This window comes from Urocitellus parryii, chromosome 9 (genome assembly GCF_045843805.1).
Source record: "Urocitellus parryii isolate mUroPar1 chromosome 9, mUroPar1.hap1, whole genome shotgun sequence".
NCBI lineage: Eukaryota > Metazoa > Chordata > Mammalia > Rodentia > Sciuridae > Urocitellus > Urocitellus parryii.
The window spans coordinates 87816225-87835445 of record NC_135539.1 but is presented as its reverse complement, the minus strand read 5'-3'; the positions used below and the strand labels follow the sequence as shown (position 1 = coordinate 87835445).

Here is a 19221-nt window from a genome sequence, read left to right as displayed (position 1 = left end):
AAAAAAAAATTTAAAAAATTATTTTCAAAGATCATTGGCTTCCTAAAACTCTCTCACTGCTATTTCTTTAAGACTATTTTATCTCAATGCAAATAAGCATAGAGTGTTTTTGCATTAGTTGCCGGTAACAAGGCAATCTCCTGAAACTCTCATACTAATCTTAATAGTCAAGCACTTTATAGCAGCAATTTTTTGTAATTTAAAAAGCTTGTAAAATAATAGTCTTTATATGGCTGAACTTTAATGGTAGCTTAAAACAACCTATTGTTAAGGTAACTTGTGGTCTTATGGGTTTACATTTTAATACATAGGAAATATTATTGATTAGCACATACATTGCTTTTATGTGACTATTACTTCTTGATTTTTAAAAGTCTCTTACTATTGCAGAATTAAACATTTCCCAAATGATCTTATTGTTATATAGAATTTTCATATACAAATTGGAAGTAAACTTTACAAAATTCTCACAAATTCTAAAGGAAAGTTTGGTTTATGTTTGCAAAAGTTAAAACTTTTTATTTATCTTCAAAATCAGTATTAATGGTAAAATTATCTATATGTCAAAAAACTATCTATAGGGAAAACAGAATATATTCTATCCTTTGAGAATTATCTAATTCAAGAATTTTCTATGAAACAAACTAGGTCAGACAGAACCCAACATTAGTGATGATGGGTTGAATTAGCAATAACGTGAGATTTTTATCTCTACTGTTGTTATTCCAGACTGAAATTAGTAGGCAGACAAGGTATAAAGGTCTTAGTCATGCTCATGAGTCAAAAATGAGCAAAGCTTGGAAGGCACCACGTACATTCAGGAAAAAAAGAAAGATATTTTAAAGAATTTTTCAAATATAGCAACAGAATAGGTGCAAACAGCATATTAATTTAATGACTACAAGGTATAGTACAGGGTTATAACATTCAACGGACTGATGAATATATGAAATATGGGTGTGTGTGTATATATATATATATATATACACATATATATAATGTACATACACATCTGTAGTAGTATCTAAATATAATAGATACTATTACTATTTAAAGATACTATTTATAAATGATTAATGAAGCATAGAATCCTAAAACCAAAATTTTAAAAAATCAAAACCAGAAACTCAAGGTTAATTGAATTGTTCCTGTAATATCTATCAAGGCATTAATCAATCTATATTTGGAGAGATCTAATAATAGAAAACACATTATTGGTCAAAGTATTCACTTTCCTTTTTATGTTGGTTCCAAGCAACAGAAAGGTCTTCATTACATTGAATTGAAATTCAAGTCCTCAAAAGGATTTTAAAATTCATGAATTAAAATGGAAAACGTTAGGATGCCATGTTTGCTATTCATCCAGTGAATGATGGATAGTGCAACCATCACTTAAAATCCAAAGAGCTTCTAGGGCATAAGTTCAAGAGAAACAAAACTTTTAATTTCATTGGCATGCCACAGTATATTTGTCTCAAATTTTCAGTGCATGTTTTAATCAGATGTAAACTTACAATTATCTAATCATCCTCTATTTGCTAATGGGAATTGAGATCTGACATGATTCTCCAGGCAGGTCTCTGTTATAACTCTCATCACCTTTAATGGATGTGCCACAGTTAAGCAATGACTGAACAATATTAGATGAGTTTTTGATAGATAAGGAAACCAACAGTGAAAAACACACTCTTGCATTAAAATTTCCTAAAGTGTAGTAGTACTATGAAAATAGGTTTTTAAATTTCAATGACCTAAAAGGTCATTTTTTTCAAATACTATCCATCAGTAGAAATCATAACATTTTTTCCCTAGGAAAAATCCTCCAGTGTTATAAATATTGGCTTTGTGACATTTCCATGTAATATCACAAGACAAAATTCTTTATCTTTTATTTTCACAGCAATGAAATTTTCAATAAAGTAAATGACAATAGAGTTAAGAATAGATGAAAACATTCCTTTCATTTTGAGGGGAAAAAATGTATATGTCTGATCAGTCTGACTAGGATAGATATTTTACATTTAGATAGATTTGTATGCATGGACATGTGCATACACACACACACAACACACACACACACAAAAGAAATACAAAAAGATTAATGAACTTTATATGAAATATCTCAAAAGCCAGCATCCTAAATGAAAGCATGCTTTTAGTTACTTTATTTTTCTATGATGCTCTCCTAGAATCCTGATCCAATTTTTTTAAGAAATCAAATCTTTCAGAACTCTGCCTCCTACAGAGGCAAGTGGAATTGGGGGAGATGAGCATGTTTCATATAAGTCTTAATAGCCCCTTTATTTTGTGGTTCACTTTTTTTCTTCTAAATCCCAGATGTGATTTCATTCATACCTGCACAAAACTACTATTAGCTTTTTTTTATTATACTGTAGTAATTCCCAAAAAAGAGTAGAGGTTAAGTCAAAATCCCCTGGTGTTCTCATTCAGTTTGGAAAGACTTCCTCTCCCAGAAAATCAAACAGTTCTCCTCAACTATTCTTTCTAGAGAATCATTCTTTTACAGATAGAATGGTCAGATAATCAGAGATTTCCCAAAATGTGCTCATTGTGCATGGCTTGTCAACATACTTAATTAATAAGTGCAGTGAACTCCACAAAGCTGATGTCTGTAATCACTGTTCTATTCAGTCCTGAGGCATCATCATTCCAGGAAATAGGATGAGAGAAGCAGACAAGTGGCCATCATGCCTTCTTATGATCTGTAGGAGCAGTGAGCCAAGATAAAGAGTTCTTTTAAAAAATATAAAGTGATAATGTTAGTGATAATAATAGTTTTTCTTGCTCAAACATTGTCTTTATAATTTAGTCAATCAGTTCCTAGAATTTTACAGAATCAGAATTCTGCCTATTGTTCAAATAAGACATTATTATTTTGATAATGATCTCTGGCTTGTTTAGTTTAAAACTTTAGAGCAATAAATGTCCTTATGAAAGGAATATTTGAAGAGTGAAAGTAAAACACTGTTTCAATCTAGTTGGATAGCTTTGAGATCTGCATTATATAATTAATAGAGCCAGGAAAATGATTGCCAGACCTCAGGGGAAGATTTTTGTCAATTGAGCTTTTTGGATCCATCAAAGGCAATGTTGAGATACATGATAGATAGAAAACAATTGGTTATTTTTAGACAATTTTCATCACAAGTCTTGCTGAGTATAATACCCTACTTTCAGTCCTCCCTGTGGATGAAAACTTTTTTGTTTAAATGTTGCAATCAGAACTTTTATGTCCATTGGCTAGAATTGCAGCAGTGTATAGCATTTAAATGCCTGCTGGTACAGCATATATTTAAAAGGTTGAGCCATTGGTCAGAAAATAAATGCAGATGCAAAATCTTACAATGTCTCTCTTGGAAATTGTTCTGAGTTATAAAACATATTAACTAACTGTTCTAGATAATTGTTGACGATGAATACAGCTAATAAATCAGAAATACACCAAATTTTTATTTGTCTAACCTGACTTTCACTTCTCTTTGTTCCACAGACACCCTATTTTTGGCCATCAAATTGTTGGGAGCCAGAAAATACAGACTATGGTTAGTGCAATATCTCATCATTTTATTATTGATTGTCAGTATGTCTGGATTAATGTGTACTTGCATTTTATTGCATTTGTCAACAAGAAAGGGAAACCATAATTCTCAGTTTGGGATTAATATTTCTAACATTAAATTTACAAATGGCCTTGTTTGGAAAGTCATCAAACCTAGTGGTAACTTTTTCCATGTTATACTGCTCTTTGCAACTGTAGAGAAGATTCTAAATCTATTAAACAGTTATAAATAAGTTTAAAAAGGTTATTATTATTTTTTCATGGTACCCTGGATTACTAGAAAGAACAACAAAAGATCTTAAAGAGCAAGAGCTCTATTTCGGATCTCCCACTTTGCTGTGTGGTTTTTGGCAAGTCCTTTGACTTCTCTAGACTCCACTTTTCTCACTAATACAGGAGGCATTTTGTTGTTGTTGTTGTTACCAGGGATTGAACTCAGAGGCACTCAACTACTGAGCCATATCCCCAGCCCTATTTTTATATTTTATTTAGAGACAGAGCCTCACTGAGTTGCTTAGTGTCTCTCTTTTTTTTGAGGCTGGCTTTGAACTCACAGTTCTCCTGCCTCAGCCTCCCAACCTGCTGGGATTATAAGCATATGCCATTGCACCTGGAAAGCCATCTTATAATTCTATAAACAAAAGGGTTTATTAAATATGAAGAGGCCAATTGCAAGCAAAATAAAATCAATCACAATTTTAATCCTAATAAATCACATTCAGTGAATTTAGCATAAATTTGATATAACAACCATGATTTCAATTAAACACAAGAAAAAAGTAAGTACTAAAAATGAATACTACTAAGTATTCACTCTCTTCCTAAAAGCGACAATTTTCAAAAACAAGATTGGATTTTTTAGTGTTATTTCTACAAATACTTGTGGAGAATTATTCATGTGCCTATTGCTGCAGTAGGTTACTAGAATAACAAAGGTGACTGACTTCTGTAGCATTGGGTGGTAGCTCATAGGCTAGATTAGAAAGCTGAAAAGAAGTCACCATTGAGTGCCAAGGGAATACAGCAGTGTTATGAGCAACTAATGTGGAAATTTAAAAGAAGGAGAAGTTGACTTTACTTGTGGGAAGTGGGATGGTTTCGGGATGATTTCATGCAAGAACTGGAAACATTTCATCTGAATTTTAAAGGAGACGGGGCTTTGTCAGGCATAGAGGCAAGAAAAGCCTTTGAGGGAAAGAGTGTAACATGATATGCAAAGGCAGTGAGAGCTTTCACAGCAACTTGGCTTTCTTTGATACTGCTGCTGGAGCAATGTCTTTGGAAGAAAAAGCCTAGGAAAAGCCATGGAGCACCAATGGAGCTGTCCTTCACTTTTGACATTGCCCAAACTGTAATTTAATGGTTCATCCAAGAGTGGTCAGTTGCTAGTTAAAGGAGTCAAACTAACATATCTCACAGAAAAAATCTAAAATTTAATATTAAAGAGACTAGATGATTCCTTTCCAGTAGTGGAAATGCCAGTTTCTTCATGCAGTAGGAATTGAGCCCAGAACCTGCTGCATGCACTACAATGCTATTCCCCAGTGCACGATGTTGACTTTCTAATGCTGATGGAATAATTCAAGCTAGTATGCCTAAGGAAACTTGGCATTGTTCTTCTCACATACTCAATAAATCAAAATTAAAACACTGCCTCTGCTTATTCTCAGTGCTTCTCTATCCATATTCTGTGGTTTTCATAAATGTGTTACCGAGATCACAATTAAAGCTCATGTTTTATGACTTTACGTAGATTGATGTTTCCATGGTAAGCCTGAGGAAATGTCATGGCCTACACAGCCCATCATTTATAGAAAATCCCTCAAAGTGGGTCATCCAACATGATTAATGTCATTCAGCTTCTCACTAATTTATTGATGCCCACTTCAGAGGTGGTCATCTTCTAAACTTTTTCCTAAAATCTAAAATGCCTGCTTGTTAACTAACTGCAGACATAGTCTTTAATTATTGTATTTGTTTACCCCCCGAATGTAGTCTTGTTTGTATGTAGCTGGTATTAATTATATATAAGCAAAGAATAAAATATTCAATATGAGTTCATGTGGCAGGGTGGGGGGGCGATGAAGAGATAGAATTGAGGATGATTCAGATACTGTAACTCTCCTTCAAGCAATGCTGTTTCATCTTCTGTGATTTTTCTTTTTTAGATGCAAATGAATTATAGCAGCAATTTGAGTTATCCAACATGTAAAGTCCTACTGCCATTTGTTTAAAATACACTGTTATAAAAGCTGCACCCTTCTTTTAAGATGATATTGAAACCATGATGTACTTAGGCTGGTGCAAGTACAATGCATGGTGACTACTTCGACTGCAATTTCTAAGACAACTTTTGGGCAAAAAGGCTTTTATTGCATAAAACAGGGTTAAAAAAAATTATCTCACTCTATTCGCATTCCAACTTATTTTTCTATCACTGATTTGAATTTACTGTGTAGGTTCTGCAGAACATAAAACCTCTATACATCAGTTTATAAGGAAAAATACTTTTCCATGGTTACCTTGGTCTTATAGAGAAACAGAATGTATTTATTATGACTAAGATAAGATGAATCAATATACAGGGTCTACATTTCAACGAACCCCACTTTTTGAAAATCAAGTTGGTGCTGGGGTGTAGTTCAGTGGTAAAGTACTTACCATGTGCTAGGTAAGGTAGATTTGATCCTTAGCACTGGGGGAGGAAGAGGACCAAGAATACTGTTGAAAATCAGATTCGGTAAGATATCTGATATTTTTCACACAAGTCCAAAAAAATTTATTCCAAAATGGGATTCCCCAGGTATATTTGCATATAGCACACAAAAAATATACAAAAAAAATACTCAATGTCTTTAGCAGTCAGGGAAATATAAATCAAAACTACACTGACATTTCACCTCACTCCAGTTAGAATGGCAGTCCTCAAGAAGAAAAATGATAAATGCTGGTGAGGATACAGGAAAAAGGAACCCTGGCACACCGTTAGTGCGATTGTAAATTAGTACAACCACTGTAGTAATCAGTATGAAATGAAATGTCCTCAAAAGACTAGGAATGGAACTAAAATATGATCCAGCCATATCACTCCTCAGTATTTATCCAAAAGAATTAGAGTCAGCATATTAAGTGATACACGTATACCCATGTTTATAGCAGCACAATTCACAATAACCAAGGTATGGGAGCAGCCTAGGTGTCCCTCGACAGATTAAGAGAGAAATAAAATGTGGTATATGTACATAGTGGGGGTTTATTCAGCCATCAAGAAGAAAGAAATTATATCATTTACAGTGAAATGGTTGGAACTAGAGAACATCATGTTAAGCAAAATAAGCCAGACTCAGAAAGTCAAAGAGGTTGTATGTATATTTTTTTTCTCACATGGGGAAGGTAGAGAGAAAAAAAAAAAAAACAGGAAAAAGGGATCTCATGAAAATAGAAGGGAGACCAGTAGGGCAAGGGAGGGGATGAAGGAACATAGGAAGAAGGAGCAAAAGGAGGTACTGAGGAATGAAATTGACTCAATTATGTAAACATGTATGTACAAATATGTCACAATGAATTCCACTATTACATATAATTATTGTGCACCAGTAAAACGTTTTTTAAGAATTCAAAGAACGGTGTGGCACAAACTTCTATTGAGGGCCAGAGGCCAAGGCACAAGAGAGCTCAAGAGAATTTTGGTGAGAGTTAGAGATAGTATCAATGGTAGCTAACTGAAGTGGAAGCTAGAGACGGGGTTTTTTTTTTTTTTTTTTTTTTTGTCACTGGTATCTCTGAACACGCATGTTGCACATTGAGTGTCTTGGAATTGAACACACATCTAATAACATCTTTAGACTGGCTTGAACAGTTAATGTCAGAATAGAATTTAAACCCCAAGAGATTAAATTACCTGTAAAGAGCCCCTCTATTTGTCTGATTCACCTCACTTATCCTAACCAAACCCCAACCCTCTATGTATTTAAAATTTTGACATTTTATTCATCATAAGTTTTTTTAAACTATATTTTTTCAAATATTGTTTATCTTGATTACACCCTAAAACTTTGTACCTGAAGTGTCTGTTCTGCTCCCAGTGAAAGTACAACTGATGTCACATTTGGTTCTTAGGTAACCAAAGTGTGAAAACCAGTTGAATGAAGACAATTGGAAGGACCTACAAATATTTACCCAGGAGGGTGTGGGAGGCATATTTAGTATGGAAGGTCTGTGGTGGAATTTCCTGGTGTGTTTACTGAAACCAACGCATGACAATTGCAGAAAGCAGCATTTTTTTCTCAGTATAAAGACCTTCCAACCATGAAAATTGTTCAGAACTTTGCATTATCTTGAAGAGTAATGATCTGTATCTTAGTAAATATTCAGCCAAAGGCCTTTCTTTTCTCCAGGATTTTTGTGGAGGTTTTCAGACCTACAGAGAGAGATGCTCAGGGACCTACAAAACTAGATAGGACTGAGCACCACTTAAGGATATTGAGAGTTAATATATTTTTTCATAGATGGCTATGAGGCTATCAAAAGCACCGTATTCTAGTTGGATAGCCACAGTAATTATATATAGTAGTACTCCTATGAACTGTAATATTGGAAAACTGAGAATTCACCATGTTGGAGAAAATTTTTAAAAAATTATTTTTTTAAAAAAGTGGACATTATGTATTTCTTGACCAAAACCCGAGCAGTGATTTTATATTTATTTCTGACATGAACAAAAACTGATTATTTTTCATTTTGATTCCCATTGGCACTTAATTTACATAGTTACTTATTTTAGGAGTTTCATGGAAGCCTTTTTATGGTCCTCTATAGAACTTTCCAAGTTTTTATCTTTGGATTTTAATATCTATTTTGCCAGCTGTTCATAGTTTCTAAAATCATGTTTCAGGGAGCAGATTTTTAAACCTAATAGACTTCATTTTTAAAGAATTTTAAGGTTTACATAAAAATTGAGCAGAATATACAGAGTTCATGTATACCACCTCAATACCAACCATACTTTTCCCTATACATAACATCTTACATTAGTGTGGTACATTTATTACAATTAATGAGTCAATATTGATACATGAATTATTAACTGAAGCCCATTTTTCACATTGGAATTCAGTCTTTGTGTTGTACATCCTATGAGCTTTCACAAGTGTATGGTAACATTTATCTACCAGTATAGTCTCACACAGAATAATTTCATTGCCTTAAAAGTCCTCTGTTCTACCTATGCTTCCCTACACCCACCTCAACTTCTGGTAACCACTGTTTTTTGTTGTTGTTGTTGTTGTTGTTGTTGTATTTTTTTTTAACTTGGTCCATAATTTCACTTTTCCCAGTGTGTCATATAGTTGGAATCATACAGTATAGAGCCTTTCCAGACTGGCTTCTTTCTTTGAAAAATATGCCTTTTAATTCCTCCATGTCTTTGCATGGTCAGATAGCCTGTTGCTTTCTTACCATGGGATAATATTCCACTGGTATGAAGGACCATAGTTTATCCAGTCATACTTTGAAATACATGTAGATTGACTCTGCATATGACAATGATGAAGGAAGCTTTCATAAACATTCATTAATAGGTTTCTTTGAGGACCTAAGTTTTCAACTCATTTGGGCAAACACCTAGGAGAGTGGATTGTACGGAAAAGTGTGGTTAGCTTTATAGAAGTCTTCAAAGTAGTTGTACCATTTTGCATTCCCATCAGCAACGAATGAGAGCTCCTATTGCTCCACATGTTCATCATATTTAGTGTTTTAAATACTTGTAGTATTAGCCATTCTAATAGATGTGTTATCTCATTCACTTAATTTGCAATTTCTTGGTAACATTATGTTGAACATCTTTTCATATGAATATTTACCAAGTGTTAACTTCTTTGATGAGATTTCTGTTGAGATAGTTTGCCCACTTTTAACTGGGTGGTAGTTGTTTTCTTGTTGAATTCTAAAAGTTTTTCATAACTTAAGAAAACCAGACATTTACCAGATATGTTTTGCAAATATTTTTCCCAGTCTATAGCTTGTCTTTCATGGATGGTCTGTTTCATAAAGTAGAAGTATTAAACTTTAATGAAGTTCAGTTTACAATTTTTTTTTAGATGGTGCTTTTAGTGTTGTATCCAGAAGTCATCAACAAACCCAAGGTTGCCTAGATTTTCTTCTATCTAGTTGGAGAATATCTAGTTCCAGGTCTTTTATAGTTTTACATTTTGACTTTTGCATCTATATATAATTCATTGTAATTTATAAAAGTTGTACAATCTGAACCTTTGTCACTTTTTTGCTGTGTCTCTGCACTTTTTCAACATCAGTTTTTAAAAGTGCCATTTTCTTATCATTGTATGTTTTTTGCTACCTTGTGTGGATCTATTTCTAATATTTCTATTCTGTTCCAATGGTTTGTCTATTTTTTCTCTTCTTTTGCCAATAGCACACTGTATTGATTATTTTAGATTAACAGTAAGTCTTGAATTTGTTCAGTGTCAGCTCTCCAACTTTGTACTTTTTCTTCTAGGCCTTTTATTTTCCATTTAAACTGTGGAATCAGAACATTAATGCCTATAAAATATCTTGCTTGTATTTTTCTTGGTAGTGCATATAATCTACAGATTATGCTACAAAAAAACTGTCATTTTAACAATATTTCATTTTCCTATTTATATATTTAGTAATCTATTTATTTAGATCTTTGAATTCTTGCATCAGTTTTATATTTTTATTATTATATCATACGTGGTTTAGAATTTGTCTAAATATTTTTATGCTCATGTAAATTAGTTATGTGTTTTTAATTTTACATTTCAATTTTTCATGTCACTATATAGAAAAAAACATTGACTTACGTGCTTTACCACCCTGATGTAATCACCTAGTTCTAGAGTTTTTTGTTGTTTCTTTGAGATATCCTATATAAATAAATGGTTTTTTTCTTAACAAAGACAGTTTTCTTTCTTCCTTCTCATTCTAAAGACCTTTCATTTATTTTTCTTATCTTCTATTACCTAGGATTTCAGTACAGTGTTGAAGAGTAGTAATGAGATGTGGCATCCTTGCATTCTTCCTATCTTAGTGAGAAAACATATAATTCCTCTGATACTAGCTGTAGACATTTTGAAGATGTTCATTTTAGTCCATTTTCCATCATTATGACCAAAATATTAGAGGTGGAAAAAGTTTACTTGGGGCTCACAGTTTCAGAGGGCTGAGTCCACAGATGGCCAACTCCATTGCTCTAGGCTCAAGGTGAAGTGGCACATCCTCGGGAAAGGGCCCAGGGGAGGGCAGCTGCTCAGCTCAAAGTGGAGTCAGGAAGATAGGAGGAAGAGGCCACAGGGAAGATGTACCCTTCCATGACATGCCCCCAGAGAATCAGCTCCTCCAGCCACACTTCTCCTGCCTACAGTTACCACCCAGTCATTCAAACTGTGATAGACTGATTAGGTTATAGCTCTCAAAATCTAATCATGTTACCTCTGAACATTCCTGCATTAACACAGGAACTTTGGAGGGACACCTTATATCTGAATCATAACACTTTTCTTTATCAAACTGAGGAAATTCCCCTGTATTCCTAGTCTGATGAGAGGTTTTATCGGACTGGCTGAATGCTAGATTTTGCCAAATGCCTTCTCTGCATTTATTGATATGATCATATAAGTTATCTTTAGCTGGTTGATGTGATGGGTTACATTAATTGACTTTCAAATTGTCAACTGGCCTGGCATACCTGGAATAAATATTTACTTGGTTATTATGTATAATTGTGTAAGTATAATATTATGTATATTTTGTATGTTATATGCTAATTTTGGGTGATTTTTACATCTGTGTTCACGATATTGATCTTTAGTTTTCTTTTCTTGTAAAGTCTTTTCATAATTTTTGTATTAGGGTATTACTGCATTAGGAAATGTTCCTTCTGATTATATTTTCTAGGAGATTGCACAGAGTATCATTTCATCCTTAAATATTTAGTAGAATTCACCAGGAAAGCCAGATGAGCTTAGTGCTGTCTACCTTTGTTAAGTTGTTGATTGTTGATTCAATTTCTTTAACAGATATATACCTATTTAGACTATCTATTTCTCTTTTGGTGAGTTTTAGTAGATTGTGTCTTTCCCCTAGGATAAATTGGTTTATTTCATCTACGATAGCAAAATTGTGTGCTAGAGTTGTTTATCATACTCCTTTTATTATTCTCTTAATGTCCATTTGATCATGAGTCCTGAAGTAGAAGGTTAGATTACCAATTTTAGATCTGTTTTCTGACATATGTATTCAAGGCTAAGCACAGCTTTTACTGTGTTCACAAATTTGAGTAAATTTTATTTTAATTTTTATTTAGCTCCAAACACTTTTCAATTTCTTTTGAGACTGCTTCTTTGAAGTGTGTTGTTTAATTTATAAGTATTTGGCAAATTTCCAGTTAACTTTCTGTCATTTATTTCTAGTTTAATTCTATTGTAGTCCACAGTCATACTTTGATGATTTCCATTATTTTGCATTTTAAGATGTGTTTTATGATCCAGAATATGACCTATCTTTGTGTATATCTTGGGAACTTGGGAAGATAATTGCATTCTGCTATTGTTTCATTAAATGTTCTACAAATGTTGATTAGTTCCAGATGACTAATGGTACTACTCAGTTCAACTCTGTCCTGGCTGATTTTTCTGCCTGCTGGATCTGTCAACAACAGATATATGTATGTTGACATCTCCAGTGACAGTAGTTATTCATCTCTTTCTCCTTATAGATTGTCAGCTTTTATAAACTAAGTATGTTGTTGGGTGCAGTTATGGTTTGGATGTTGAGGTGTCCCAGAAAAATTATGTGTGTTATAATGCAGAAATGTTCCATAGTGAAACAATTAGATTATGAGAGCCATAATCTAATCACTGGATTAATCCTTTAATAGAATAATAATTTGAATGGACTGACTGAGTGGTGGGCATGGGTGGAGGAGTAGGTCACTGCAGGTGTATCTGTGGGGTTTATGTGTTTTCCCTAGCACTTCTCTCTCTCTCTCTCTCTCTCTCTCTCTCTCTCTCTCTCTCTCTCTCTCTTTCCTTTCCCAGCTACACCCTTCCACCATAACATTCTGCCTCCCATGGGGTCCACAGCACTGGGATGGTTGGACCATGGACTAAACTTGTAAATCTGTGAGCACAAAATAAAGTTTTCCTACTCTAAATTGTTCTTGTCAGGTGTTTTGAGCACAACCATAAAAGCTGACTAGCATAGGCATGCACACTAAAGGATTCTGTGGAGAATTAACACCTTTTTCCTACATAATTCTCCTGTTTATCCCTGAAAACTTTAATTTTTCTGAAGTATGATTTGTCTGAAATTAATTCATCTACTCAAGGTTTATTTTTATTGCTATGAACACAACCTTTCTCCCTTCCTTTGCTTTTCACCCGTGTCTTTATATTTAAAATGTGTTTCTTGTAGATAAAATGTTGTTGGTCTTGTTTTATGTCCCCTCTGACACTTTCTGTGTTTTAACTTCTGTGTATAGACCATTCACATTAAAAGTTATTACTAATAAATTTGAATTAGTATCTCTAATGGATTACTCCAAGAGTATATTTGTATTAATATTGTAACTATTTTGCATTAGTTTCCTTTTGACTTTGACTCACTCACTCTCTCTACTCCTACCCTTTTTTTCTGCCTATTCTGATTTTTAAATGGACACTTCCTATGATTCTATTTCCCTTTTCTCCTAATGTATTATTTATGCTTCTTTTGAATTCTTTAAGGTCTCTCTGGATTTTACAGTATACTTATAAAACTAATCCCAGCCTATTTCTAAATAATACACTATACTTCACCTGTAACACAAGTACTTCATAACAGAGTACTCCTACTTTCTCCCTCCTGCCCCTTATGATTGTTGTCATTTTTTTCATTTAGGCAACTATCACTAAATACATTATTGTTCTTATCATTTTGAAAAAAAAGAACCTTTTATCTGTTAGATGAATTAAGAATGAGAAAATTTTTAGCTATCAGGGAAATACAGAACAAAACCACCCTGAGAGTTTATCTCACTCCAGTTAGAATGGCAAGCATCAAGAATACCAATACCAACAAATGCTGATATGGAAGATGGGGTGGAACTATTATGTACTGTTGGTGGGAATGTAAATTAGTATATCATCTATAAAAATCAGTGTGGAAGTTCCTCAAAAAGCTAAAGATAGAATTACATATGATATAGCTATACCACTCCTTGGTATTTATCCAAAAGAATTTAAGTCAGCATATTTTAGAGATTACTTGCATACCCATGTTTATCGCAGCATAATTCACACCAGCCAAGTCATGAAAACAGCTTGGGTGTCCATCAACTGATGAGTGGATAAAGAAAATGTGGAATATATATATATATATATATATATATATATATATATATATATATACACACACAGGGGTTTTATTCAGCCAGAAAAGAATTGGATTATGTCATTTTAAGGAAAATGGACAGAATTGGAAACTGTAATAATGAGCTAATTAAGTTAGATGAAGAGAGAAAAGTAGGGTGCTTTCTCTCATTATCTGGAAGCTAAAGAGGAAAAATTTAGGACACTATGAAAGTAGAAGGGACACCATTAGGGTAGAGGAAGGGGACAAAAGAGAGCAAGGAGAGAAGGATCGGAGGGAAAATGTGGTGTGAAATTATGTTTTGTGTATATATGGGTATGCCACAATGAAACTCACCTTTCTGTATTATTAATATGCACCAATGAAACAAAGTCCTCACTTCTCCAAACCACCCTTTTATGTGTTATTTGTGTTTTTTATGACTACTTTGCATTTTGAAATCTTTGATAATGGGGAGGAACTCTTTTATACTGTTGGCGAGAATGTGAATTAGTATATCATCTATAAAAATTGGATATTATTAGATAAATAATAAAGCTGGTCATTTCAAATTTAAAAAGAAGTTTTAAAAGTAAGAAATTTTATGTGTCTTTCATTTATTCTTTCTCTAAGAGTCTTTTCTTTATGTAGATCTGAGTTTCATCAATCTATATCATTTATTGTTTTCATTTTCTCTTTTATTCCTGCAGTACAGGTACCCCCTTAACAAATTCCCTCAATTTTGGAATGTCTGAGAAAAATTTTTTTTCTTTTCAATGTTTAAAAGATAATTTCACAGAATATAGAGTTCTAGGTTGGTGAGTTTTTTTCTTTCAACAGTTTACAGACATTACTCCCCTTCTCATTCCTTGCATGAATTCCATTGAGAAGTTCAATGTAATGTGTTTACTTTGTTCTCTTTAGGTAAGATCCCTCTTCCACTTGGCTCTTTCAGAGTTATCTCTTTATCTTTTTTGTTTTCCAAATTTGGAGTATGTGTCTGGTGTAGATGTTTTAACTATTTGTCCTATTTGGTGTTTTCTGTTTCTGTGGTTTTGGTATATTAGTATCCTAAGGCTGCCATAACACTATCATAAACTGTGAAGAGAAATTTACTGTCTCACAAATAAACAGCAAGCTAGTATTTTTCTGGAGTCTGTAAGTTCAAGAACAATCGATTTGTGGGGTTTTCTTTCTCCTTGGTTTTCAGAAAGCCAGATTCTCCTTGCATCCTTTCATCCTTTCCTCTGAACAGGTGCATGCATACCTGGTGTCATTTTCCTTCTTATAAGGACACCAATCATATTATATGAGGGCCTCACTCTAACTTTAATTGCGTCTTTAATGGCATTATAACCAAGTAGAATTAAATTCTGAGGTTACTGAGATAAAGGGCTTCAACATATGAATTTAGAGGTAGGGACACAATTTAGCTCATAATAATGTCTCTATCATTAATTTGGAGAAATTTTCAGTCATTGCTTCAAATGTTTTTGTTTCTTTCTCTTTCTGGTATTTTCATTACATGTATTTATACCTCTTGTAATTTTCCCACAATTCTTAGGTACTCTGTTACCCTGTCTGCCTCTCTCTCCCACATTCCTTTTTCTCTTTGCATTTTAGTTTTGAAACTTTCTATTGACGGATGTCTAGCCTCCTCCTTTCTTCAATTATGTACTGCCTATCAACTGATGTATCAAAAGTATTCTTCATTTTCTGTTACAATAATTTTAAATTTTTTTATATTTTCTTTTGATTTTTTTCTTAGAGTTTTTATCTCTCTCATTTCATTATTCACCTGTTCTTGTGTGTTATTTGTATTTTTTATGAGAGGCATTAATATTTTAGTCTTAGTTGTTTTTAGTTCTGTCTCAAAATTCTTCCATGTCTCAGTATGGATTTCATGTTTGTTTTTTTTTTTTTTGCCTGTTCAAACTGCATTTTTTTCCTTTTAGTATGCATTGTAACTTTCTGTTGAAAGTTCAAACTGCATTTTTTTTCTTTTAGTATGCATTGTAACTTTCTGTTGAAAGTAGGACATGATGTACTGGATAGAAGAAACAAGGTATATAGGTTCATCAGTGTGAAATTTTATACTTTTCCCACTAGCAGTTAGCTGTAGCTATACGTTTCAGATGCTAACATGCCATTGGTGTCCTTGGTTAGCTCCCTTCTTCCCTGTTTTCTTTGTCTTTTCCTAGAAAATTGTCCTTAAATTAGGTCTGGGATGGGTAGTACTGTAAGTTGCATTCATCTATAGAAACTCCACCAATACATTGGAAGGGTTTGGATGAGGGTGATGTATTGTACAATCTCAGTGTTATAGCTAGAGTCTGACCCTGGCCAGTGACTTTCATATGTGCTTCTTGAGTTTTGGGAATTTTTTCCCATCTAGGTTCAATACGAGGATTAGAGAAGACTGTATTTCCCTCCTGTAAGTTCTGATACAGACTCACTCTATAAGGCTCAGTTATAGTTTCCATTGAGGCAGGACTTCTGAAGAACAGTCTGTTCTGGGCATATTTCAAAATGTTGCTTTTTCCTTTCCCTTATTGGAAACATAAGAGAATTTTCTCAGAATCTCACTGTGAAAACTTTATGGGCTCTTGGAGATGAAAGTCATCTCCAAGTTGGTAGCCACCCTCCAAAAAAACTGTTCCCTTCCCCACAAAAAAAAAAAAAAAAAAAAAAAGTTTTTAAATGCTCAAATTTGTTCACACTGAGCCTCCAGAAATTAGTCAGTTGAAGTTTTGTATCCCAACACTGGTTTCCCCAAAGGTTTCTGTTCCTCTAAATGGAGATTTTTTTATATGTCTGTCCATTTCTCCAATCATGGGGTCATTGGTTTGTCCCCTGACCTCTAATGGATCTGAGCGAATGGTTGGGTTTTACTTTGCTCAACTCTTTTCACTTGTGGGTGCAAAGGGTAGTGACCACTTCCTGGTTCCCTATGTGCGACATCAGATACCACCAGAGAGCAGATTCTTGCCAAAGAAAGGACAAACAACGTCCAGCTGAGCAAGTTGTTTGTATTTGTTTTTGTTTTTACTTTTAAAAAATATTTCATCATGAAATAGTCATCAAGATCTGAATCAAGCCCCGAGAGTAATGGGACACTTGAAGTGGGTTGTTTCTCCTCCATGGCTCTCCCTTCCTGCTGAACTTTAGGGGAGTGTCTGAAATCTACCCATTGCCATCATGGGAAAACTTTCTTGACAGGTTCATATTTTCCCATTGGTTCCCTGTAGCTTTGAGCTGCTGTTTATCTAAGCAGAATTCTAGGAACTTTACATGTGTTCTATCATAAACCTGAAAAACAAATATTTAGTATATTAAAGTTCTAACATTTTTCCGAAAGTTAACATGATCAATGTGTGCTTCTAAATTGTGTTCTAGAAGATCAGGGTTAGATTTAGGAATAAAAATAAAACATTTTGTCTTTCCAGGAAATAATCTCACAATTTGTAGAAATAATGGACTTCCATATCTCTCAATAAAGAGGAAAAGTTTTATTTATTATATTATTTTTCATTACTATAATTATAAATAATAGTATTGGTATTACAATTTGTTCTGTAAAATACATATTCACCATGAACTAATTTCAGTGAAAATAAACAATAAACTATTTCCTTAAAAATAAAATACACATAATACAAACTCATTATCTATGAAATTCATTAGAATGAATTGTATATGTCATTATTTTTTAAAAAACTCAAATATGGCCCCAATTATTCTGCTTCTTCAATGATTATTTTAAGCTTTTGTAATTTCAAAACTCAAAATTTCTGATGAAATATACAGATCATGAAAGGTTTGGCTTTTATGTTATTTATGCAAAGATTAAAATACTTGATCTCCTCTCTTATTCAAATATTTATGGTAGATATGTACATAAGCATATGCATATAAAATATTTAATGTATATTTGTGTCATGCCTATATGCATATTCACAAATAGCTATCCAATGGAAATTTAACTATTCCTAAATATGGTATAAATTAAGACCATATTGATATATGTGGAATATATTCCTAGTTCATAATCTCAATCTGGAGATGCTCTCTGTTTTACTGAAAGTAGGTTAGAAATTAACTGAGTGACCAGTGTACTATGGAGCTACTGAGGTTAATGCCTAATGACCTTGTGTACTATGTGTGGAGCTACTGAGGCTAATGCCTAATGACCTTGTGTACTATGTGTACTATGGAGCTACTGAGGTTAATGCCTAATGACCTTGGCTAATGGCTTCTGGTTTGGTTTCTTCCTTTCTTTCCTCATGAGTATGCAGACATGTATTCTTTTCTATATGTCTATTTTCTATTAGCAAAGACATGAAAAGATGAAGAGAAAAACTATTTGATATTTTATACCAACAATGGATATTCAGCTCTGTGTCTGTATTATTTTTTACCTTTACCACCTTTTTTACTTATAAGCAGGAAAACATATTTCTTTAATGGAGCCATTTCTCACACATAGTATATTTCTGTATATTATTTGGGGATTAAAAGGAAGGAAGCTTCAGTGAAGGTAGAGAGCTTGGAGTGAATTAAGACAACCAATGCATCTGACACAAATGTTTGACCTCTTGCCCAGGACAGAGAGGAACGTGCAGAAGATTCTTAATATGCTATACTGTTTGGGTGCTATTTTTCATCCATACTATAATTTAGAGCTGAGTTTCAAGCATTTCTGAGTAGGTTTATTTATGTAGGGGGAAAGACTATATAGTTCCTTTGTCTGATTTTGACTAAATTTTATGTAGAAAAAGAATTTAGTGTTAACAAAAAAGGGACACATATAAGAAATTATGGAATAGCAGTGTGATTATATGAAGAAACAGATACATTGTTTCAGAAAGGGAAGTGTGGATGAGTCACATTTGTAATGTATATTTGTTATTTTCTTATGAAATTATTGGAAGCTTATAGTTCGGAAATGCCATTTACTCCAATATGCTTCATTACACTCTGTGGGATTAACCAAACAATTTATAACAAACTAAATTGGTGAGAATTTCAAAATAGTCAGGAACATCAGCCTCTGAAGATCAGGAAATTACTAGAATCCATGGATTCTGACCTCCTAAGTGTACTTGCAACTTTGTGACAGTAGTGAGTGCAACATGACAGACTTCTTGGAAACATTTGAATTAGAGGCCTCAATACGTGTCTTTTAGCAAGCTAATTTCAGTTCATGCATTCCAATTCTGAGTGTAACCTTTTTGCTTGATATTTTCCCATAGAAACTTAAGGAAACCCTTGAA

The 19221-nt window shown here is 33.5% G+C and overlaps 1 protein-coding gene across 6 annotated transcripts in view; it reads left to right on the top strand.

Moving 5' to 3' along the window:
- The window catches only part of Rgs7 (regulator of G protein signaling 7), a 461036-nt gene that overhangs the window by 367916 nt on the left and 73899 nt on the right, over positions 1-19221 (top strand). For 4 of the 6 annotated variants that reach the window (XM_077802474.1, XM_077802476.1, XM_026390744.2 and 1 more), the window contains one exon: positions 3512-3563. The exons of the other annotated variants lie outside the window; for them this stretch is intronic. In XM_077802474.1, coding sequence (XP_077658600.1) covers positions 3512-3563 — 52 coding nt within the window. The remainder of the gene's footprint in view (positions 1-3511; positions 3564-19221) is intronic. 6 annotated transcript variants of the gene reach the window in all.